This window comes from Manis javanica, chromosome 11 (genome assembly GCF_040802235.1).
Source record: "Manis javanica isolate MJ-LG chromosome 11, MJ_LKY, whole genome shotgun sequence".
Lineage (NCBI taxonomy): Eukaryota > Metazoa > Chordata > Mammalia > Pholidota > Manidae > Manis > Manis javanica.
Window position 1 is genome coordinate 111,880,015 of NC_133166.1, and position 24,051 is coordinate 111,904,065.

Consider the following 24,051-nt stretch of genomic DNA (forward strand, 5'->3'; position numbering starts at 1 on the left):
CCCTCCGCAACTCAGTGACGCGCAGACGCAGGGCCGGGAGGGGCCGGGTCGGCTGGAGCAGAGGCCTCAGCACACTGGTTCTGCGGGCAGGGCTTCTACACAGACGCACAGAGCCGGAGGAACACTCAAGGCCTTTACTGTCACCCCACAAGCGCCTGGCAGGCCAGGTCTCTGCTCCACCGACGGGCAGCCCCACGCCGGCCAGGTCACTGGCTCCACCGACAGGCAGCCCCACCCCGGCCAGGTCTCTGCTCCACCGACGCCCGCGGGCTCCTTTCCCAAGGCAGATGCGCAGTGGCCCCGGCCCGGAAGGCCGGCGGGCAGCCCCGCCTCAGACCCCCGCCCCGGGGGCCGCCGGTGCACCGCTCCCGCGCCGGAAGTGGCCTGTCCTCCTCCTCTTGCCGCCTCGGAAGCCGACAGTCTCCACCGCTGGGGGGCTCGCTGCTGGCCCGGTGTGGGCGGCCCCCTCCTCGGCCTCTGAGCGCCCGGGCCCGGCCGGGCGGGCCGGCTCCGCGGGACCCTCGGCCTCCACTACCTCCTGGTCCCCAGGGGCGCCCAGGCCTGGCTCTCCCACCCTCCTTGGGGCTCTCTTCCTCTCGGGCCTGGCCCCGCTGGCTCGGGCCGGCCTGGTGAAGACGACTCTCCCCTCCCCGCAGCTGGAGGGGTTCTGGTTGAAGGAGGGCATGCAGTCACTGGGGGCGGCCAGACCCCGGGGGCTCAGGAAGGCCAGGGCAGTAGCCCTGTTGCTCTGCTCGCTGGCCTCAGGCACATTTCCCAGGCTGTATTTGGTCCAGCGCTCAGGGTGGGCCACATAGTCAGGGACGGGGGGCACCCTCAGGGAGGCAGGACTCTGACTGCCCCTAGCCTGGCCCCCCGCTAGAGGCTGGCTTGAGGGCACCAGTGGCCGCTTAAAGCCCCCACTGTCACCCAGGCTGGAGTGGGACACAGAGGGTGAAGCCCGCCTGACTGCCCCCTCCAAGCAGTCAAAGATGTTGTGGCTGCGCTGGGAGAATGTAGGATTTGTGCCTCGAAGATGGAATGGCTGCACGGCAGCTGTGGGCAGGCCCTCTGGCGGCAAGAGGGGCTCATCAGGGCCTGAGTCCCACTGGGCCTCCCCAGAAAGCCCCTCAGGGGACAGAGCTTCCACCTCAGCACCACCAGGCAGGCTGAGGTCGGAGTCCGTGTCGCTGAGAGAGATGGTGTCGGAAGCCAGGGGGTCACACTCTGTTCCCTGCTCGACCTCCAAGCCAGGGGGATGCTCGCCTGCCCCCGCCTCAGCCATGTGTCCCCAGGCAACGCTCCACCTAGACCAAAACAGCCCTGGAGGTTTGTTTCTAAGAACAACAGGCGTTTAACCAAGTCCCTCCTGTAGACCCCCTGCCCCTGGACAGGTGGCAGGATCGCAGAGAGAGCTGGGTCCTATAAAGCAAAGGACAGGGCTCATCGACCCCCCGCCCTCTCCGCCAGTCTCTGTCTCACCTACCTGGGGCGTGGGTGGGCAAATCACAGCTAGGGTCCTCAGTGGTGCCAGTCCCAGGACTGTGGCCAGCACAGCTCTGCTCGGCAGCTCATCTGTAGGTGGCTGAGGGTGGGGAGGAAGGGTCGGCCATTAGACTAGACAGCAAACAGGAAGGGGTCCACGACCCCAGGGAGTGGGGCTAGGTTTACTGAGCCCCCACACAGGCCAGGCTTGGGAGCAGGTCCTTTTGACAATGTCACCTCATTCGATCTTCTCAGGATAGTCTGAATAAGCGTCTAAGAGGCTTGTTGGTAAGGGTGGGGTGGGGATTCTGGGAAGCAGGTGGCCAGGGCTGGTTCCTACACTGCTTAGGGCGGCAGGAGGCACAAAGTAAGCACTCTAATAGGTGGAACACCTGACTTGCCCGGGCAAGATTTGCTCTTGGTTGCTAGGAGATGCCCTGGGAGCATGAGTGGGATCTGCAGCAAAGTCCTTGGCACCTGAGCACAAGCTTGCAGGAAGCTGGGGTATCACTAACCACCTGGAGCAGCCCTGCTGAGCAGAGGCAAGCCCCGCTGCTCCTGGAGCAGCCTCCAGTGACATTTCTCCTGTCCCCCTCTGCACACCCCTCACCTTTCTCAACTGAGTGGAGAGGTACTGCCGACATCAGGTTAGCGGCCACGTGTGACCAGGCACCTCGCTGCTTCCTTTTCCAGGCTCAGAGGGTTGCCCAGACTCACCCATCCACCCACTAGCTCCTCCCCGCCAAGCCTCCCTCACTCAGGGTGACCCACTGCTTCTGCACCCACCAAAGACAAGGCCAGGTGCACGAGCAGTGGCTCTGAGCACCTTGCACCAAGTCAAACACAGGTGGGATGTCCAATCCTCAGGGGCATGACTCCCGAAACGGAGTGACAACTCCAGGAGAGAAAGGCGATACAACGCACACCCCACTAGAGCTGGCAAGGCCAGAGAGGGGGGATCACCTGCCCGTCACTCAGGATGTTTGCAGGCAAGACTGGATTTCTAACTGGACTCCTGCTTACCAAATTCGTCTCCTATGCACGGCCGGGGACGTCACCGCGACTAAGAGAAGGAGCTTTATCAGGGGGGGCACTCCGGCGGGAGACGGGGATCGGGCCCCAAGACGGGATCCAGGAGTCTGTTTCGTGGAGCTCTCTGAGAACTTCGTGAGTTCAGTGGAGGGCAGAGCGGAGACCGGGCTGAGGAGCTGGGCTCGGGTGCGGGGATCTGAGGCCTGGGATATGGGCAGGGCAGATCCCCTCTGCCCTTGGGGCCCAGCCTCGACTTTCTCCGCTCTGTGTGCCCGGACGCGGGCCTAAAGAAGGCTCGGGGTCCCAAGGGCCAGTCCGCGAAGGGTGAGGGCACGGAGTACGTCGGGGTGCCCGGACTCTGGGGAGCGGACTGCGGCCAGCGGCCACTGCGAGGCCCGAGCGGCCAGCAGCACAGTCCTGCCTCACCACCTACCTACCAGATCTCAGCAGGCCTGCCACCTCCATCTTGCGCCGCACTCGGTCCTCTGGGAAATCGAGTCCTCCGCAGGTCGACAGAAGAGGCGACCGCGTTTGAGGAACTACATCTCCCAAAAGGGACTTGGCCGCCACTCCCGGGTACTGTCGGGACGCGTGCGCTTTGCGCATGCGTCTAAGCGTCTCCCCTTAGCCCCTCCCCGGAAGCTGTGGGGCTTCTTCTCGAAGAGAGCCCGGAACTGAATGAAGAGAGGAGGTGGGCGGGAGAAGGCATTCTGGGAGTCCCAGAATGCTCAAGGACTAACAGTCAGCGCCGCGCTCCCGCTGCCCCAGCGCCACCTTCCGGAAGCCGCAAGGAGAGCGGCCGCCTCTGACCGGAAGTGCGTTTCAAGAGTGGCTTCCGCGACTGCGTTCCGATCACTTCCGGCCCTGGCCGGAAGCGGCCGGGCGCGCCCGTGGTGGTTCCTGTGAGTCGGCGGCTGCTGCGTAGACCCAGTCCCCATGACTGGTGACCCATTCCCACCTACGGAGTCCAGACGTCTCGGACCCTGCCGTGGCCCAGCGCAGAGACCCGACAGGGACAGGGGGCCCGGCCGTGCTGTCCAGCCCATCCCAATCACTAACAGCGTGGTATCCCGTGGCCCATCGCCACTGCAGAGGGGACACCCAGGCCTTGGCCGGCGACCCCCGAGGCCGCGTAGCACGGCGGCAAGTAAAGAGGGTCTCCTTGGACCGACCTGGCACACTTGGCAGAGGATTGCGGCAGGAGGGGCGGGTCTGCCGAGACCACCCCCGCCCCAACCCCGACAAAGCAGGGGCTGCGCTGTTTCCAAAATCAGCCCCCGAGGAGGCCGCTGGGAGCCCACAAACGAATCGCAGCCAGGCCTTGGTGGCCTCAAGGGGTCAGTTCAACATACAAGAAGTGGCTGCGCCCCAGTGAAGCGTGGTGGGCTGCACGATGCAGCTCAGGCCCTGAGACACCAATATCCAGGGAACATTTACAAGCACCCAGGCAGGCAGGGAGGAGACCCTCAGCCACTCTGGAGGAGGCATTGGGTCCATCTTGATGGAGCTGCCCCTGAGGAGGACGGGGTATCTCGGAGGCCCTCTGCCTCAAGCACATCCTGCTCCAGGTGCAGGGGCTGCCCCACTCTGGGTGGTGCAGAGCAGTAGGTTTGGGAGGGAGGCCGGGTCTGGGTCCCTGCAGGGGGCCCAGGGCCCAGCAAGGGGGCCCCATCACCCCAGCGGGTGCAGCACACCCTGGGCTGGGCAAGGTCCACAGAGCTGAACCCCACCAGCTGTCCCCTGGGTCTCAGGCCCAGGAGCACAGGAAGGGGGCGGACAGTTTGTTAACATGCCTGTTTTTTTCCCTCTTTATTGAATGACTTTCAAGATGTAATTACAGTTGAAGGTGACGAGTTAGAAAGGAGAGGTGTATTGAAGACATAAGGCTGATCGTAGACCCGGCTCTAAAGACAGGTGGTGGGACAGGAGCAAGGGTTAAACAGGGCGTGAATGGTACAGCCCACGGATGGCAGGGTGGGAGGACAGCTTGGCCAAAGGGCCCCAGGCCCCCACAAGGGGCCTGGCTGAGCAAGCGGAGCCCCCTATGACCCCAGGGCAGTGGGTGGCCCCTGCCCTGCAGTCCCCAAGGCCTACTCACACTCCAGGTGATGTCCCAAAAGGTGAAAGGGAACTTCAGGACAAAAAGAAAACCTCAAAAGTAAAAAGGCTAATAGGCATAGCAGAGTAATACTGGAAAGTTATATACACGGGTGGAGACGGCCCCTCTGCAGAAGTGTCCAGGTTGTGCTTGGGGCACACAGGTCTCACTGGCCCCCCTCGGCCCAGGTAGCCAGAGCCTCAGTACACGGAACTGTTCCGGATGCCACAGCAAAGCACCATGCTCAGGATCATCTCGAAGATCTGTGGGAGGGGGTGGGTGGGCCGGTCAGCACCCGGAGACCCATGGGGACCCCACAGACACCCTGCCCACCAGCTCACCATGATCACAGCGACCACAATAGCTGCAATGCCGATGAGGTACAGCTTCCCCGAGAAGAGCTCATCAATCTTCTGGTGACAGTCTTCCTGTTGGGGGGCACCAGTGCTTAGGCTCCCGCAATACAGCAGCCAGTGGTGCAGAAAGATCATGGCAGGTGGGCAGTGGGGGGGGGGGGGAGCACCAGCCCACCCAGAGGGGGCGTGGACAGGCCCAGCCTCTGCCAGGTTGGATCTTACATCAGTTTTAAAACAAATGTGGGAGCAGAGGGGGCTGAGCAGGAGAACAGGACAGCCTCCACACACACTCTTGGGGTGTGCACAGCTCCCAGACGCGGAGAGCTTCCCGCTCAGGAACCTGGATGCCACCCCTGTGGTCCATCCACAAACAAGTGGCCTTGGCCCAGCACCCCCTCCACCCACACACGGTGCCAGCCATAGTCCCCAGGTGGCCCACCCACCACCCGGGCCCCACCCCAGCCCAGGAGGCCTGCACACTGCACCATGTACCTTGAGTAAGTTGCTGATGACGCTGCTGCCAGAAGGACACAGGTTGTTTTTGAGCATGGAGGTGGTCAGTGTGGACAGTGCGTTGGAGCCACAGCAGTTGAGCTGCAGAGACCAAGGGCACGTGCGGTCAGCATCCCATAGGCTAGTACAGAGGTCCCTGCAGCTGCCCTGGCTGGCACGGGGGCCAAGATGGCTCTCTCCAGGGGGAGAACTGAGCCCAGGGCCCCTACCTTACCTTCCCACCCAGCTCTGATGCTCAGAAACCCCTGCACCTCATCTGGCCTGGCCCATCTGGCACTGAGGAACCCTGGGTCCCAAGTGCCCCCCCTGCCCTCAAGATCTGGGCCAAGGCTAGACTCAGGCCCAGCTGGGCCCCACCAGAGAAAAACACCCCCAGCCCCTCGGGCCCCCTGGATCCGCCCAGCCCCCCCTCGCACCGTCTCGTGGAAGGTCTTCACCACGGCCTTGGCGTTTTTGGCTTCATCGTCCACCACAGCCTGCTGCAGGGCCTGGTCGTAAAACTGCTTCACGTCCTTGGCGATCTGGGGGACCGGCACAGCACGTGTACTGAGCATGGGGCACTGTCCTCTGGGGGACACTCCACCCGGCTCTCCCAGGAAAGTACTATTCCAGGACTGACCCAGCCGTCCCCAAGGCTGGGAGACTGACAACTCTGCCTTCTGCTTGGTCCCCAGGCAGCCTCCTCCAGGAAGCCCTCTGTGGCCTTCCTAGCAGGTGGGCCCCAGGAGAAGCCCCAAAGAGCACTGCATAATCCATAGGTAGGATCCACGCTCTCCCACAAGCTGAACAGCAGGTGCTCCTACCTGCCCCCCTGGGGGGGAGCCTGCCACCCCATCCCGTAGATGCAGACTCACCTGGTCCTTGTTGACAAAGCCCCAGATCCCAGCGGCCACTTCACAGGCAAAGAGGATCACCAGGCAGGTGAAGAACTGGGAAGGCAATACAGGGCCGGGAGGGAGGGCGGAGAAAGACAAGGTCAGAGCAGGCTTCCTGGGCCCCAGAGCAGCTCCAGCCTCGCCTTCCACCGAAGACATGCCCAGGGGGCCATGCGTGTGCACAGAGGGCAGGCAGTGGCTGGGGATGAGCCACGTGGGCCAGGGCTAAGACTTGGCCTGACAGGGAGATGCCGCACTGTCTGTCATCATCCCCAGAAGGCCCTGGAGCACGGGTGGCTGAAGGGGAGGATGAGGGCAGGGGCTCATTGGGGCTGGGAAGTGCAGGGTGGCTCGGCCGCCAGGAGGGTCCAGGCCCCGGGTCCCCCCTCCTGCCCCCTCTCTCCCTCCCCATGTGGGAAGAAGGCCAGAGCGGGTCTCCCCAACTGGAGACACTGGCATAGGTGCACACAGCCCACCCCCCAGGCTGGCCAGGCCCCGGACCCACTGCCAGGCTGCAGCTGCCCATCAGCAGGGCACCTGAGGTTGGCTTGGGACAGGGACTCACTCCCTATTAGATCTGTGGTTCTTTTAAAAAGAAAAATGGCAATTTTTGAACTTTGAGCCAGGAATCAACACAACAGCAATCAGCTGCAGTGGGACTTCAATGGGACAATGGTGAGGCAGTGCCAGGGGGGCCCCAGGCCACCCGTGACCCCTCTCCCACCCAGGCTGAACTCTCGGCCTCCAGCAGAGCCCAAGGCTCTGCCCCTCCTTGCTGGCCAAGTGGCCCCCACCCCGACCCGGGGCCTTACCGTCCCCAGCAGGCACTGGGACTCCTGGATGGCCCCATAGCAGCCAAGGAAGCCGACAAACATCATCACAGCACCCACGGCAATGAGGATGTAGATGCCTGCAGGGCAGGAAGGACAGACACACCAGGGCCTCTGACATCCCAGGAGGAGGGGCGGACACCCCGGCGCCCAGACATCCGGACGCTTTGGGCCCGACAGCCCACCACCCCAGACCTCCCCGGCCATGTGCACACATACCACTGCCCAGGCCTTGGGCCACCACAAGAGGCCAAACACCCAACACTTTGGAGAGGAACTTGGAGAGCACCAAGCCCCCCAAAGCGGCCCTCAGCACTACAGCGTCCTCCTCTACAACGTGGGGGTGTGACACAGCCCAACGATCTGCACCCCCTCTGGTTCCTACAAGCCTCCAGGAATTGGTGGGGCCTCCAAAGGTCACCCATCTTCGTGCAGAGGGCCCAGCTATTGACCTGGGGGGTGGGCTGGAGGAAGCAACCCAAGGACCTGGTGGTGCCTCTGCCACTCTCCTGTCAGCTGCACAGCTGTGCCCACCTCAGTTGCCCCCACTGAGGCTGGGGTCAAATCTGGCTGCTCGGCATGGCTCTTCCAGCTAGAAGAGTGGGCCGAACGGGCTTCTGAGGCCTGACCCTGCAGGACTGACGCCTGCTGGACGGGGTGGCCTGGCAGCCGGGCAGGGGAGGCCCTGCTGACAGGTGGGGCGAGTGGCGGCAGGAGGAGGGGCAGCTCGAGCATGGCACACAGGCTCGGTTTGCCCTCCTGACCCACCCGATGCCCACTGGGCTGCACACACAGTCCTGGGACGCGGGAAGGGCTGCCAAAAGCGGGCTTGGAGGGGACCTGGGGCTAGAGCCCAGCCAGGCTGGCCTCCTTGGCGTCCACAGCCTGCCCAGACATGGCCTGTGCCCCTGGGAAGTGCTGACCATTTCCCCCCAGGGGCTGCCCTCGCCCCTAGTCCTCCCTGCAGACCTGGGCCCATCCCACAGTGGCCACAGTAACACTGCGGGCAGCCCCAGCCGCCTCCTAGGGCTCTGCTGCCTGGCTGGCCCTGGGCAGCCCTCGCCCCTAGTCCTCCCTGCAGACCTGGGCCCATCCCACAGTGGCCACAGTAACACTGCGGGCAGCCCCAGCCGCCTCCTAGGGCTCTGCTGCCTGGCTGGCCCTGGGCAGCCCTCGCCCCTAGTCTTCCCTGCAGACCTGGGCCCATCCCACAGTGGCCACAGTAACACTGCGGGCAGCCTCAGCCCCCTCCTAGGGCTCTGGTGCCTGGCTGGCCCTGGGCAGGAGGAGCTTGGGGTCCAGGACCCACTGCCAGGCTCAGAGCCTCCTCGCAGCTGGACCAAACCTCTGGGCAACACCCAGTGGACCTGGCTGGGTGAAGCTGCCCTCAGAGGGCTCCCTGCTCAGAGGTCTCAGCACCCCTGGGCCGGGTCTCCCACCCCTCAAGCTCTGATGCCTCCATCCAAGAGGTGAGGTGCTGTTACTGAGAGTCACCAAGATGGCCTGCCTGACCTACAACCCTCCCTGCAGGCTGGGCCCCCGCGGGGCCTGGCTCTGACAGGCGAGGGGGTGGGAGCTCCCCTGGGCCCTGCAGCGTCGTCCAGGGTGCGGAGTGAGCCCAGCTAGCCTGACCCTGCTTCCCAGCATGGGACAGAGAGCCCTCGCCAGGACCCACATCTGTTCCCCAGCCTCCCAGGCAGTCCAGACTACATCCGGGCCAGTGAGAGGCTCCAGAAGGCTGGCCTTGGGTGGGCAGGACATGGCTTTGAGCAGTCCCCACCCATGGGGGGCACAGTTGAAGCCCAGGTCTGGGGGTGGCAGGCCCTGCCCCCATGCAGCTCCAGTTGGCAGGCTGGGTCAGGCTGCCCCAGCACCTAGAGAGGTGTCCATCCCTAAGAGCTCGGGGGCACTCCTGAGCCCTCAGACACATGGGCAAAGCCGACCGCTGTGGCTGCTGAGGGTGCCTGGCATGTGTGCCCTCAGGCAGACAGGGGCTTGGGACCTTCCCCAGGGATGGCTGGCCCAGGAAACCACTGCTGGGGCCATGGGCTGCTGTCTCCGGGGAAGTGAGGGGCCCTCCCTCCCCATTCATGCACCCTGTAACCCAGCCCTCGCTACCTCACAATCTGCAGAGGATCTCATGGCCCCAGAATGCCCGGTGGGGTGGCAAGTGTGCCCCACATCCCTGCCTCGGCTGCTACATGTGTGGAAGCATGAGTGGCAGCTGGGAGAGACCAGACCCCTCCGGGCGCCCCACAGCCAGGGGACCTGCAGGGCCTGGGGCAGCAGCTGCCTGCACCAGAGCCCAGAGCCCTGCCCTGCTCTGCTAGATGGGGACAAAAGGGGCCAGCCCAGGGACAACTCCTTTAAAGGACAGAAACATCCCAGCTAGCACAGCCTTCCACAAGGGCCAGGCCTGCCACTGTTGGCTGGGTGCTACTCCGCATAGCAGGTCACCCCTGTCCCTGGGAGTGGGGGTGGGTGGCCCACCTGGCACCTGACAGATGCCCAAGGAGGCCTCAGCTGCTGCCTGGGAGGCAGACTTGTAGCCTAATAAGGCAACAAGGCATGGCTGCCAGGCAGGCGGCCAGCATCACACAGGCCCCTGCCCTCTACTGGGGCTCCAGGCACCTCAGCCCCACCCCTTCCCAGGGAACCTCCCCCTAAATACCCACCACAGGACACCGCTTCCCACCCCTACCCAGCCGCCACCCTCCTGCCCTGCTTCAGCCCTCAGAGAGGACCTGGCAGAGCCAACATGCCACAAGCCCCTTCAATTCCAGCTTTCCCCAGGAGCCTGGCTGCTGCCCCAAGCACCCCAAACCAGCCAGATGCTGGACCACCTGAGGAGGAGGCCCCCCGACCGACATCTCACTGGGGCCTCAAGGCCCCCAGGCTAACCTACCCTGCCACTCTGGCTGTTTCACTGTCTTTCCCAAGGGCCCTTCCTGGCTGGCCTCCTCTCTGCCCCAGCCAGCAGCAAGCCCCAAGCCCCACCTAGTCAACTCAGGCCCTGCCTCCTCCTGGAAGCCCTCCCTGACTGCCTGTCTGTGGCCTCCCAGGGCTCATAATCAGACACCTTGATGGGCCATCCTGGCTGGTCCCCCAGCCCAGAGCCAGGTGGGGTCCTTGGCCTACCCCATGTGCACTCACCTATGTAGAAGGTGTTAGGTGCAGGCCTATCTCCGAGCTCCAGATAGAGGAGGTTGGTGGTCTGTGGGTCATGGCGGAGCCACAGAGCCACGCCCAGGATCACACCTCCCGCCAGCTGGGGGAAAAACAGCCAAGGGTTACCCAGAGTACTGCGGTGGTGCACGTGAACCACACCACACTGAACACCCGGAGAGCGAGCGAGGTGGGCGCCTGACCCTCTCCACTGGGTCAGAGGTTCGGGGACTTCAGTCTCCAGGTGGTGCTGCCCAACGGCTCCAGATGTCTGCTTTGCCAGCCTGGTTTCTGAGAGGCCCCAGGGAGGTGGGGGTTTGGGGGGGTGTCACGTGGCCAGCCCCCAACCCTCCCCACCAGCATTACTGTGGGGACTCCGGGACAGGTGGCCAGATAAGATGCAGGACTCCACATAAAATTTGCATTTCAGATTATCAGCAAATAACTTCTTCAGATAAGTGTGTCCCAAGACATACTTGCCCAAAAAAAGTATTTACTGTTTACCCAGAGCTTGAGTTTACCTGATGTCCTGCACTTTTGTTTACCACATCTGGCCAGAGGCCACGCCGGACCCTGAGCACCCCAGAGAACGCTGGGCCTTCCCCCAAGGGGGTGGCGCGGCCCAGCGGTCCTGAGCCCATCTGGGACCCCACGAGGGCACTCACGTAAGTCCTTGGGGAGAGGCGGGGACTGAGGCCACTGGGACCCTGGCGGGGCTGACGGAGAAATTATAGGAAGGGGCGGTGGTTGGGCTGTGGTATCCAGGAAGCCCCAGCGGTGAGGGGCCGGCCACTTGTGGATAAATCCCTGCCATCAGCCCCAGAAAGGGAAGCTGTGTGAGGCCGGGAGGCATGTGGTACTCTCCAGATAAGCCCGGGGAGGGCAGCTGACCTGGGCAGCGGGGTCGGGGAAGGGGCCTGCTGAGCCTGGCACGAGGGACAGGGGCTCCTGGCTGAGGGAGGTCCTCGGCAGACGACTACGGAGGCTGGGGTCTGCCCTTGACCAGAAGCCTAGCACAGGCCAGGCCCAGCCTATGCCCAAGCATCTGACCTCCTCAGGCAAGTGCCAGGCTGCCCTCCACACGCCAGCCTCCTCCTGGGGCGGGCCCAGTCCTGGATGCCCCACCGAGGAGGAAATCTGCTCCTAGCCTACGAGTGCCCGTTCTGGCGGGAGGGTCTGGCTCTGCCTCATCAGCTCCTGGCCTCCTCCTCCCCGCCACCTGCTGGCAGCCGAGGCCTTCCCACAGCAGCGGCCACACACAGCCCCAGGGCACACGGCCAACAGGGGGGAAAACCGAAAAATGGACCCCAAGCAAACCACCTGGCCAGTCTAGTGCCTGAGCGGGGCCCCTGGACAGTGGCCGGGGGGACGTGTACAGTAGTGTTTGAGACCCCAGGCCCGGCACACGGGCTCCCCGAGGAGAGTGCCAGCAGCAGCGGGGCCTCCCCAGGCCCCGACGCCAGGGCCCTGGCCCCGGGCCCTTTACACTGGGCTTGGCCAACAGGCTGACGGGGATGGCCGGTGCCCAGCAGCAGGCGCCTCCCACCCCGAGGGAATGCTGTCGGCGCGTCCCCCCAGAGCAGGACGCTGGCACCCTCTCCCCCCGCCCCTGCTCCAGCTGCAGTTTCTCAGCTGCGTCTCCCAGAGTTTCAGCCCACTTTTGTAGTCTGGCGGGGGAGGGGCGAGGCCGAGGTGCTGAAGCCCGTCCCTGTCCCCAAGCAAGTGTGTGGCAGGATGTCCAGGGCCTACTGTGCACCTGCTGGCTGAGGGTCCCTTCCTGTGGCACTCAGGTCCCCATGTGCCCCTCAAAGGGCAGGGCTCCAGGCTCCCAGCATCCCATCACACCCAGGAGAGGGCCACAGGGCCCACAGGCCGTGCCCAGGGGCAGGCAGGGAGGGTGGGGGCAGGGCGGCGGCGCCCCAGAGCTGGAGCTGGCTGCCATCTGTGGCTCGGGGGGAGGCCATGGGGAGGCCAAGGGTTGCCATGGTAATTCTGGCTTGAAAAACGTCACTTGTTCTGTTTTGAAACTGTGGTCCAGAAACGGCTTTGTGAGAGTTTCCAGGACAGAGGGGTGGGGGCAGGGGAGCCCCGTCCTGGGCCTCCCTCTGAGCTGTAGCAACCTGGCCACAGTCCTGACTCAGCCCCAGTGTCCCTATCGGTGGAGGGGCACCTGGCCTGAATGCAGCTGGCCCTGTGCCCCCCAGCTGGGCTGGGACCATCCCCATTTTCCCTGCACAGCCCCCTCACCCCAGGAGCTGGGGCGTGCAGTCCCCCCAGAAGTGCCATGGAGGCAGTGCTGATCCCAGATGCTAAAGAGCCTGGAGGCAAAGCTGCCACCCTCCCTGTTTGGGAAGGGCCTTCAGACTCCCCGTAGTCCCCAGGCCTGCCCTCCAGAGGGGTTCAGGGAAGCCAGTGCTGCCTACAGGGCCCAGAGAGTGGGCCCCACCTTGCCCGGGCTGCTCATTCCTGCCCTGCCCAGGCCCCACGGGGTGGTAGAGGGCAGACGAAGGCAGCGGTGGCAGTGAGGGGCAGACCACCCCAGCTGTGGGAAGGAGGCGGGAAGGGCAGGGCTGGGTGCCTGCAGCAGCAGAGTCTGCCAGCAGCCTGCTCCTCACAAGAGAGCCACGGACAGGGCCTGCCAACAGTCAGGAGGGGCTGGCGACCACAACTGATAAAGAACTTTCAAAACTCAACAGTAAGGAAACAACCCAATTCTTTACAAATGGACAAAAAATCTGAACAGAGACTTCAAGGATCTATGAGTGGCAATGCATAAGTGTGCAGAGGTGCCGTCCCCCACCGCCAGGAAGGGCAAATAAAACCCACCACAGTGGCCCTGCAATGGCCGCACTGGCTGAACGAGAAGGGCCCCGAGCCAGGTGCCAGCCGGACGCAGCATGGCGCTGAGGGAGGTGGTGTCCTGGACACAAGACCTGACTCACCTGCCCAGGGCCCTGAAAGCTGGGCCCACGCCCCGTGTGCACCCATGCTCCCAGCAGCCACGTTGGCGGCAGCCCATGTCCACTTCCACGGTGAATGGATGGATGAACCAGAACAGACCAGTCCAGCCCTGCAGCGGGGTCCTACCCGGGGGAACACAGGCACACTGCCGATGCCACAGCCTGGGTGAACCTCAGGTAATGATGCTGAATGACAAGAGCCAGACCAAAACAAAGACAGAAGGCGGAGGAAGCGGGTAAGGGGGGGGGCAGCTCCCTTTCCACTTGTATAAAAGCACCAGAAATGCGAATTATGAACAGTGACAGAAAACAGACCAGCAGCTGCCCTGGGGTGCGAGAGAGGGGGAAGGTGGGGGTCACAAAGCCCCAAGGACAATTTTGGGGGGGCTGGACATGTCACTATCCTGATGGCAATGGCAATTCACAGGTGTCTCCTTATGTCAGAACTTATCAAGTTGTACATTTGAAATATGGGCAGTTCACTGTATGTCAAGTTAAGCCTAAGTCATTAAAAAAACCCCACCCCACACATCTGAACTTCTGAGCTGCAAGGCCGTTGGGAGTGAGTGTCTCTCCTGGGTCCCCAAGGACCAGGCTGCCACGCTGGTGCCAACCACAGACCTCAGTGAAGAACCAGACCCTGGGCTCGCCAGGCCTCCTGTGGCCAGCAGCAGGGCGCGGCTTCAGGGTCAGGCAGAGGGACTGGACCCCAGGGAATGCGTCCGTGTGTTTCCGGGCCACCTGGGCATCTCTGCACATCCATGCGTGTGCACAAAGGTATGGAAGCTGACAGACAGGGAGCACGGCTCGGCAGGGACACCCAGTGGCCCACCTCCGCCCCTGGCGCCTGAGGGCAGGTCACTAGCAGGGCAGCAGGGCGAGTCCTCTCTCCCGACCCTGCAGAGCCCCACACGCACGGTCACACTACCTCCTGCAGCATCCGCCAAGGTGCGGGGGTCACGGGAGGGACCGCACCAGCAGACAGCACCACAGGTTCAGGACCCTGTGAAGGATTCTGTTTCTTTCTTCCTCCTTTCTGGGAATTGATAAAGAATGGTGGGGCTGCCAAGCACACTGGGTTCCTGCCCAGCCCGCCTGCCAGTTCCAAAGTGGCTGAATGGCAGCAGGAGGGAACAGCACTGTCCTGCCCTCAGCTGCCAAGAGGCGCGGCCCACCTCTTGGGGGCAGCCGCCTGCCTCCCATACCTGCTGACCCAAGTGCTCACCCAGGTCCTGCCCCCCGACTCCCCCAGCAACAAGGCCACCTTGCCCTCTGCATCGATGAGCCCCTGTTGAGTAGCAGCTGGTCTGGAGCCTGGAGCCCAGACCCCAGTGTCGGGCTCTCAGAGGTGATGCTGTCAGGGCGGCTCCTCCAGGAAAGGGGCTCGTCAAGGGCCCCGGCGCACCACCTCGAGGGTGCACGTGCGAGTGGGGCAACACACAGAAATGCCTCTGGGCTTGGCGACTAGAGGCCTTCCCAGGACGGCCATGAAGTCCAGAGGCAGGAAGCAGTTGCAGGAAATGCCCCAGAGACACCGGGACAGGCAGAGGGCAGAGGCCGCACAGCTGCTGTAGGGTGGGATGCGCAGGCCCAGTGGGGGAGGCGGAGGCCCTGGCACTGCCGTGGGGGCTGGGCAGGGATGGGGGTCCCTACAGGCTGGCCCTCGCTCTCTGCCCACCACCAGGGAACAGGGCCAGACTCCTCCAGGGTACCTAGGGTCAGCTCAGGTCATCCCAGGGGGTGGGCACTGCCCTGTCATGGCCTCTGGGCGCAGAACTGCGGGCTCTGGGCAGGAAGGAAATGCAGGGGGAAGCAGGGACCCTCACTTCAGCCAGGGAGCGGAAACCACTCTCCAGGTCCCTGGATCTCAGGAAGCAGCCTGGGATCTAAAAATAGGTGCAGGGTTGGGGGTGGAGGCCGCTGGCCCCCCTGGGTTCATGGGGCCAGAGGATGAGGAGCCACCTCCCACCAAGAGGTGTGTGTGGTCCGGCGGACCCCCTGCCGCCTAAGGGTTGGGGGTCAGTGGAGCGGTCCCAGGGCCTGCTGTCCACTCCCCAGCAGGGAGGCCAGAACATGACCCGCTTACCTGCCCCAAACCCACCCCCGGGCTGGAAGGGCCCCTCCTGTGGGAAGCACCTCTGCTCCCTTGGGCCCTGCAAGGATGAGCACATGGATGTGATGTCCCGGCGACCAGCCAGAAGAGCACACACAAAAAACGGGGATAGGAGGGTCTGGGTAGGACCAGAGAGCAGCAGAGGGGCCCCTGGCAGCTCAGGGTGTCCCTGGACAGCAGCAGCACTGCCATGCCACCTGAACCCACTGGCAGCCTGGCTGGTCATCCACGCAGGGAGCCCCAGGCCCTGGAGCCCAGCCAGGCTATGAAGCACAGCATGAAGGGCCTCTCTGGCTCCCAGCCTGCCCCGACTCCTTCCTCATGGCCACTTGGGGACCTTGGTCTCCTTATCACCCCACTGGGCCTGATACTAGCTGACCCTGCTGGAGGCTGAGGACAGCTCAGCCCAGGGCCTCCCTGGTACAGAGGAGCGTCACCCTGTGTGGGCTGCAGCTGGCACCACTTGCAAGACAGGGAAACACTGTCAGTCCAGCGGGTAGGAGGCTGGCCCCTGGGGTAGGGAGCAGCGCGGGCCCTCAGCCAAGCAGAGCTGCAGCTGTGTGAGAGGGTGCGTGCCCCAAGAGTGAAGCCGGGTGTGCTGGGCAGACCACGGTCAGTGGTTCCCAAACCCACAGCCGCCCGAAGCCCCTGCACCCATGGGACCAGCGGCATTGAGCTCAGGGCTTAGGTCGTCCAGCCCCCAGGACCAGAGTCCCAGGAGGATAGGTGGCCTGGGGCCTCACTCCTGCTCCCCAAGCCCCACCCAGGCACCTTGCTGCCCTGGGGGCTCAGTGTGAGGGTCCCCGCCCACCGCCAGGAGCTGGCTGTCAGCTGCGGTGCAGAACCACCTCGATGCCCGCCACAGGGGACAGCAGAGGCAAGGCAGGTTACAGGGCACCGCTAGACATCTCCTGAGGGACGGTTCTGACCCTGGCGAACCTGGGTGTGGGACAGCACTGGACACCAGGGTAGGTTGGCCCCCACTGGCTCTGCATGGTGAGCCAGCCCTGGCTTCCTGTCTCACTGTCTCCAGTGACCATGCTTCCCTGGTAGTGGGGCACTATGAGCCAGAGGGACCCGGCATCAGAGGAGAGCACACGGGGGCAGGAACTCCCAGCCCTGGCTGAACTGCCAGCTGCCCCCTCCCCAGACCTCCCTGGCCTTCCAACCAGCCATCTAGACTGGGCCCCCCTGCCCGGAGCAGCCTCACCACAGACGAGAGGCACTTACATGGCCAGACCCACCCCCGGTCCCAGCTCTATGTACCTCCGTGCCCCTTGCCCCTTGCCCCAAGCAGTCCTCATGCCCAGGAGGGTGGCCGGCCTGCCCCAGCGGCCAGCTGAGAAAGGAAGATCCAGCTGCAAGCTGATGGGCCAGCCCCTCAGGCACGGCCCCCAGCACCTGGGGTCCCACTGGGAAGCCCCAAGGGGTTCTGGGGAATCAGCGCCTGCTCTGTCCTCAGGAAGGAGGGCTTAGGCCAGGCTTTAGGGTACAAAGTATGTGGGGTATTGGGGGCAGGGACACTGAGAAGTCCAGAACTCTGAAGCAAATGGGGTCAAACCTCATTCTTCGGGACAGGTGGCTTACAGTTCAGGGGAAGGGTGCAGGGGGCCAAGTCTGCAAGGGCCTGGTTCTCCCAAGGATAAGGAGTCCTGGCCATGGGGCAGGTGCCCCCTCCAGGGCTGAAAGTGACCCAACCCTCACTGTGTGCCTGGCCTGGGTCCTGGGGTGCCAGGGCCAGAGCGAGCACCGCGGGCTTCTCCCCCTCCCCTATCCAGGGCCTTCTCCAAACACCAGGCCAGTGCAAAGGTGACTGTCTGCCCCTCCCACCAGCACCTGGACTCTAAGTCTTATTGATTCTAGGACCCAGGCATGGGGGCAGATTCATGGGGCAGGCGGTGTTTTTTTTGGGTCCACCTCTGTCTGGCCTTTGATGCAGTGAGAGATAGGGACTGGAGCCGAGCTGCGTATGGGGTAGGGGGCCACAGCAGAGCCAGGGGCCCAGGCTCCCCACCTCTTGCACCAGCACTGCACCCTTTGAGGCCCAGACACCTTCCCTGGGGGCCAGCCCTCCCCAGGGACACAGCACAGACATCCTCTTCTCCGCCCGGCTCACCGCACCTGCAGTTTCCCCAAAGCTCAGCAGCCAGAGTCCCAACGGCGTCAAGGGGAGTCCACTTGCCCACCTGTCGAAATGGGCATAGGAAATCCCCACCCCATCCAGAGCCCACCAGGGCCACATCCCCGCCCCAGGAAGGAGGCTGCAGAACCACTAAGCGACAGGCAGTCAGGCGCTGTCTGGAAGCGAGTTAAATGCCAGGTAGCAAGCCTCCCAGCTGACCCCAACTCTGGAAAGCCATGACTGCATCAAGGTGGAGGGGCTGCGAGCCCCAGATGAGGACACTGCTCCTCTCCCTGCAAGGACCAGTGAGCTCGGCAGGGCTCCCTGGCCAGCCCCCCCGGGAGCCCACTCTCATAACCACTTCAAGGAGGAGGACACTGGGGCTCTTGCAGGCCAGCACCTGCCCCAGGTCGCCAGCTCCAGTCGGGTGAGCAGGAATGAGGGCCTCTGCCCTTCCTCATCTGCCCCAGCAACAGGCATCTGGAGTCCCAGCCTCCGCTGCCAGGAAGCCCTCTGTCCCACCCCAAGGGGCAGGATCTCCACACTGCTTGGCAGGATGTCTGCACTGCCTTCTCAGCTCAGCCTGGCTGTGCTGTCCGGCCTCACAGTCTGATGGCCTCACAGTCTGATGGCCACTTGGTCAGGGTGTCCCAAAGCAGGCTCTGGTCGGGCATGTGAGTGCCGGAGCTGGGCCCCTGTCGCACATGAGGGGAGCAGGCAGAGTGACCTGGCCCCTTTCTAGGGAAGCATGTGGGCTGCCTGAGGCCTGCTCCCACGTGGGAGCCTTTTGACTCTCAAAAAAGAAACTTTAAAAAGTGCCCCAATACAGATACCGTTGTCAACCTCCTCTCCCAGCTCCCACTGTCAACACCCACTGCTGTCCCATGGTCAGGGACCCACAGCCCTCCCTCACCCACTGTCCTCTGAGCTCTGCAGGGCGCCTAGGCACTGCCCACACCAGCCAAGGGGAGCAGTCTCCCCTGCCCACAGCCATGCCCAGCACCCATTTCTTGAGCTCAGCCCCTGCAAGCGTTAACTAATCCACCAACCCCACCAAACAGGCCCCTGCTTTAGAGGGGATGATGCCAAGCCAGGGCCAGAGCAGTGGGACCCCACCCAGGTCCAACAGCACAGCACCAGGCTCTCAGCCAGGCAAAGCAGAGAGGGGCTCCACCAGCGTGATGCCCCCAAGTCCCACCTTGCCCTGCTCTGCATCCCCTGACCACAGGGGGTGCCCCAGCATGGGGGGGTGGGGCCATGGTGACTGGACAAACCCCATTCTCGATGCACACAGCTGGGCAGGCCCCAGGAGTGGGAAGAGGCAGCTACACTTCCTCAAGCCCCAGCAGAGTGGCCCTGGGGGGATGCGCCAGGTCTCCACCCCTGCTGCCTGGGAAATTACCAGACTCACCAAACTGGGCTGGGGGATGAGGGGTGCTGCCCTGGAGCCCTCCCAGGAGGGGCAGGTCAGGGGGCCTTACCAGGCACTGCCCCAGCCCAGGGGGAAGAACCACTCCGGGAGATGCCCCTTCCCCCCCTAACCACCTCCCTGCCAGGGTCCTCTCCCCCACATACGGGCTCTGCTTGTAGGGGATGGACTCAGGGACCAGGCTGAGGGACATCGAGGTGCCCTGCTGACCCTACTTGTCCAGGCCAGGGCAAATGCTAAGTCAACGCAGATGCCACCCCTTCAGCAAAGGCCCAGTGACTGGTGCAGCCAAGCCTGGCACATCCCCAGTAGCCTCACTGCTCCTGGCCGGGGTCAGAGGTCGATGGCTGCAGGGGCTCCCAATGGTCCCCCCTCAGGTAGGATGTGACATCACACACACACGCCCTCCTGCTAGAGTTCAGTCTGTCCTCCCTGTTCTGAGAACCACCATGGGCTCCTCGCCTAGGCAGATGGGAAATGTAAGTCCCCACTCCCACACACTTGCTCCTGGGGTCATTTCGTAAGTTTGCCCTCCCTGCGGTGAACTTGAGAAATATATCTCTCCCAGACGTGGGAGCGGCAGGGCGGGGAGGCACGGCATGGAGGGGCCGGGAGGAGCTCCCAGGGGCTTGGCCAAGGAGAGGCAACGCACCCATTCTAGGTCCCGCGGGCCAAACAGCGATCTCCACTCCCTCCCCATTTCCCACGCGCAGGAAACTGGAACGAAACCAAAAGCTTCAGCAGTCACTGGCCAGAAGTTAAGGCTGAGGTCAGGAAAATGCAACTCTCAGGATGCAGCCCCGATACCCCGGCGGACCCTCCTGCACCCCAAATGACTATCCAGTGTGCACCTCCACCCAAACTGGGTGCCCAAGCCCAGCGGACACGAATCTGGGCACAGGTCTCGGAGCTCAGAGACGCCCGGCCCTTTCAGAACCCCTGCCCTGTGGCAATTCAGAACGGCGCCCCAGCCCCACACGCCTCAAGCCCTCTCCCCAGCCCCCGAGAGGCCGGACTGGACCCTCTGGGTGAGGAGTGGAGGCGACTGTGCCACAAACTGGGATCACCACGGTACGGGCGTCCCAGCACGCCGGCCCCAGTGCGTTTCCCGTCTGCGCCCCGCCGGAGTCCGGATCCCCAGGACCACCCCAGGATGGCGAAAGCAGACTGGGGCGTGGAGGGCTGGGCCACGAGTGGAGTGGACGGTCCCCAAGACTTCACAGCGCGCGCCCCCGACCCGGCCGCCCATCCAGGGGCGGTGGCCCGGATGAGCTCATGGGGGCGGGACGACGGGAGCCCCACCCCCGGGCCCCTCGGTCCCGGCGAAGCAGGGTGGTCCAGGCAAGAGCGGCCGGGAGCGGAGCGGCAGCCGGTCACCGGCTCCGAACCCCAAACGCCGCGGTCCCCAGTAGCAGCGAAAAGGGGGCCGCGCGCCCCCCGCCCGGTCGCGGAGCACTGGGCCCCGACGCGAAGAGGCCCCGACCCGTGGTCGAAGCCACACCCCGCCGTGGAGGGGCGCGGCGGCCCTAGATCACCCCACGGCCCCGACCTGCCGGTCGGGACCCCCGCCCGCTCCGGGCGCCCACAGGTGGCCCCCAACTCGGCGGAGGCCGCGCGCCCCTGGCGGGGCCTAGCGGGGCGCGCGGCCTGCGGACTCGGACCCCCGCTCCCGGCCGGCGCTCACCCAGAAGACGAAATTGAAGACGAAGAGCAGGTATTTGATGCACTTGGTGCAGCCCTCCACCCCCATGGCGGCGCGGGCGCGGGCGCGGGGTGCGGGGACGACGGGCGCGGGAGGCCTGGCCGGGGCGCGCCGGGGAGGTCGCTGCCGCTGCGCGCTCGCTCTCTGGCCGGGCGCGCGCCTCCGTGTGCCTCTTATAGGATGCCGCGCCGCCCCGCCCCGCCCCGCAGGCCCCGCCCCGCCCCGCAGCCTGAGGGTCGGCCCACCGCAGCCCTCACACCTCGCGAGCGCTCCCCGTGCGCGCCCTTTCCTGGCCGCGCTCCGAGACACCGAGCCTAGGCGTGCCGCCGGGGCACCCGGGGAAGAGCTTCTCCCTCCCTTCTTTAGGCGCCTTGGACAATCCAAGAAGGCTCCCAGGAGGAGGAGCGCCAGCTTTGACTACTTCAGGCTAGCGCCCCGGGACAGGAACCTGGGTGGGTGATGAGAGTAGGGGCGCTGACATCACGATCTGAGGCGCGATTCTAGGCAGCCGAGCCCGTGTCCCGTGGAAAGGGGCAACTGCTGACGGTTGTTAGTGGAGCCTATGTTTGGAAAGGTCACTGAGTGGGCGTCCCTAGAGCAGTGTTAAGAGTCAAGGAGACCTTTAGGAGGGCCTCCACATGTTGTGTGTGTCATGCACACCCGGGTGGTACCGGGGGCGGGGCAGCAGTCCCCCTTCACCTGTCTTCCCGGAAGGTGTGAGAGCCAGGCCCCCTGCCCTCGCCGCCTGGGCTAACACAGAAATGGAGAAGGGACGCATTGAGGCAGGGGTGCTTTCTCCCCAGATGACAGAGCAAATCTGCGGCAAGGTGACAGGCACATGAAGAGATGGAACTGTCCTGTACCTGTGGGACCCTGGCAGAGGCTACGTCTGACCCCCTGAGACATGGCCGGCACCCAGGGTGGAGCGCTGCATTCTTTGCTGTGGTTCATCACAGTTAACACTGGGATGGCCAGTGGGTCGGGGCACCACATTAGACAGACGGCCCTGTGGGATTCATCTGTACACTACCCGTGTTCTTGGTGGTTAATTTTAAAATTTGCTTGGGCTTCTCGCTTGTGTAAAAGCCACAAGTGCACATTTATACCTAGTATGTTTGTGCAGGTGAAGTGCCCTTGTAATAGAAGTAACTTAAGCCTTCACTTGGGGATCTGCCAGGATTCCTTTTGTTGAAAAGGCGCAGAACAGGCTCCGGGGTGAGGAAATGCTTGTCCAAATATCCTGGGTGCCCAGCTCTCCCATCTGCTCCTGCTGTCCACTGTGATAGGGAGACATTTCCTGCCAAAGGTGCGGCCTGAGTCCTCAGAGACGGGCCTTCCCCGGGCCCTCTGGGAAGGGGAGCAGAGGGGGGCATTGAGCCCACCTGCAGGGGTCCAGGGCAGGGGCGTGCAGTCCTCAGAAGCAGGTCGCAACCAGCCAGCTCATGCTGTCCTTTCAATCACTCATCAGAGCTTTAGTGGGGCCCCTGTGTACCAAGCACTATTCCAGGCACTGGTGGAAGGGAGTGGGCCAGCAGGACCCATTGCCTTCAGGACCTCAGGCCCTGGTGAGGGTAACAGATCACACCCCAGGGTGATCGTCAGTGCCGGGAAGGGAGGGAATTCCTGGGATGTTTGCGTGTTGGAGTGGGGTGCTGGGAGGAGTCAAGGATGGCCCTTAGGGGAGGAGCTTTCCAGGCAGAGGGGTCGAGGCAGAAGAACAGGAAGTGAGTGGGATGGGAAGTAGGGGATGGGGAGGAAGCCTAGACAAGAAGCTGGGGGCAGGGTTGTGTGTGTTGGGGGGAGCTACCAAAGGCAGTGATGACAGGACAGTGTAATGTCGGGGGAGGTTGACCCACTGGGCATGTCCTGGAAGGGCTCCTGTTGTCTGCTGGAGGGCAGAGCTTCTGTGCTGGCTCCAGGATCGTGGTAACCGCCCAGATGGGCTACATTAGAAAACGGAGGGGAAGGGACTTGCCCCCCATGCCTGGGATAGCGACCCCTTCCCTGCCACAGGCTGACTGTTCCAAGGGCAGGAGTGGTTGATGGTATGATAGGGACAGAACTGCTGCATAAGGACAGCAGGCCTTTGCTACCCAGCCAGGTTTGGCATAGAGTCCTCCCCTCCATGTGACTTAGGGCGGGTTCCTCAGTGTCCCTGTCTGTGGTGGTGAAGTGCGAGGATACGCACAAGGACTGTGTAAGATAAATTCCAGCCGAAATAAGCAGGCGAAGAGAGACAACAAAGGGCCCGGTAATGTATTTGAACGTAAATTCCCGGGTGATGTTCCGCGGTGGTCTGGCTATCACAGGCCCGGGAACTTACACTCAGCAGGACAGGCAGCGAGTTTTTAAAGAACGTAGGGGGAGGCAGAGCTTAGATTTACAGCAGGGAGAGGATTGGCTAGCTTAAGGCACATTTTTCAGGTTGGGAGGGGGCAGCAGCCAGGAACTTTGGCAGGTCATCAGTGTCTGTGTGCTCACCCCTCTCCCCAGTGCCTTCAACCTTACAAACTGGAGCAGGCCCCAGCCCTTGGGGGATAGGAGACCCCTGCCTCCTTCAGCTTGTCAGCTGAGAGGCTTCTCTGCCAGGCACAGCTCCAGGGGCTGGTGACTTGTGCCTTTATGGAGGACACTGTGCTGTGGGGGAGCCACTGAACCCCACCCCTGTGCTTTGCTTTCCTGTGGAAATAAGCAGAGACCCCTCCCCCAAATGAAAGGAACAGGCTATTTATGAAGGGCATGGCCTTCAAAGTCAGCCACCACTGCTGCATCTGAGGGATACTCAAAGGCAGGCCCAGAGGGGGACAGGTTTGTAGTTAAAAAAGGGATTCTTACTCTCTGAAAGGCAATCAGTGTACCTACCGAACCATATTAACAGGCGGAAGGACAGACACCAAACGGTAATCTCAACAGATGCATAAGGAATATTCGACAAACCCAGCCCGCTTTCCTGATGCAAACACTGAACACACTTGGACTTCCTCAATCTGATGGGGGCATCCCTGGAGCCCCCCGCCACGGACATCACACCTAAGGGCAAAAAGCTGTGAGCGGCGCCCCAGAGACCGGGGGCAGGGGACGGACAGTGGTTCCTGCCACTTGTTCAACATCGTCCTGGGGCTTCTGGCCAGGACAGTTAGGCAAGAAGACATAAATAGCATCTAGATTGGAAAGGAAGGCACGCAAGCTATCTATGTGCAGGTGTGAGATTGTGCCTCGAAAAGAAAGCTACAAGAAAACGGCTAAAACTGATAAACGCGTTCAGCGGTTGGCAGGGTGCAAGATCAATATCCAAAATCAGTTTTATTTCTGTACACTAACAAGGATCAATCCAAAAAATGGAGCTGAGAAGACAATCCCATTTGTAATAGTGG

The 24,051-nt window shown here is 63.2% G+C and overlaps 2 protein-coding genes across 5 annotated transcripts; both read right to left on the minus strand.

The window, feature by feature from the left end:
- Positions 1-120: 120 nt before the first annotated feature.
- TSSC4 (tumor suppressing subtransferable candidate 4) lies at positions 121-3,108 on the minus strand. Of its 4 annotated transcripts, XM_017642628.3 has the most exons (4): positions 2,952-3,067; positions 2,506-2,545; positions 1,484-1,582; positions 121-1,304 (listed from the first exon to the last, which is right to left on the minus strand). In XM_017642628.3, exon 4 carries the CDS (start codon positions 1,280-1,282, stop codon positions 332-334), a length of 951 nt encoding a protein of 316 aa, XP_017498117.3. In that variant the 5' UTR covers positions 1,283-1,304; positions 1,484-1,582; positions 2,506-2,545; positions 2,952-3,067; the 3' UTR covers positions 121-331. The 4 variants fall into 4 exon arrangements, with proteins under 4 accessions (XP_017498117.3, XP_036867372.2, XP_036867373.2 ...); XM_037011477.2 differs by lacking the exon at positions 2,506-2,545 and having other exon boundaries at positions 2,952-3,108; XM_037011478.2 differs by lacking the exon at positions 2,506-2,545 and having other exon boundaries at positions 2,948-3,086.
- Positions 3,109-4,294: 1,186 nt separating this feature from the next.
- Positions 4,295-20,838, minus strand: CD81 (CD81 molecule). The gene is made up of 8 exons (XM_037011479.2): positions 20,660-20,838; positions 10,340-10,454; positions 7,169-7,266; positions 6,336-6,410; positions 5,898-6,002; positions 5,461-5,562; positions 4,954-5,040; positions 4,295-4,875 (listed from the first exon to the last, which is right to left on the minus strand). Exons 1-8 carry the CDS (start codon positions 20,723-20,725, stop codon positions 4,813-4,815), a joined length of 711 nt encoding a protein of 236 aa, XP_036867374.1. The 5' UTR covers positions 20,726-20,838; the 3' UTR covers positions 4,295-4,812.
- Between the last annotated feature and the right edge of the window lie 3,213 nt (positions 20,839-24,051).

Coding starts and splice junctions, on each gene's coding strand:
- CD81 (XM_037011479.2), bottom strand. CDS start 20,725: ATGGGGGTGGAGGGCTGCACCAAGTGCATCAAATACCTGCTCTTCGTC. Junction 6,003..6,335: donor GCTTTGTCAACAAGGACCAG/GTGAGTCTGCAT, acceptor CCGGTCCCCCAG/ATCGCCAAGGACGTGAAGCA. Junction 4,876..4,953: donor TTGTGGTCGCTGTGATCATG/GTGAGCTGGTGG, acceptor CCCCTCCCACAG/ATCTTCGAGATGATCCTGAG.
- TSSC4 (XM_037011477.2), bottom strand. CDS start 1,282: ATGGCTGAGGCGGGGGCAGGCGAGCATCCCCCTGGCTTGGAGGTCGAG.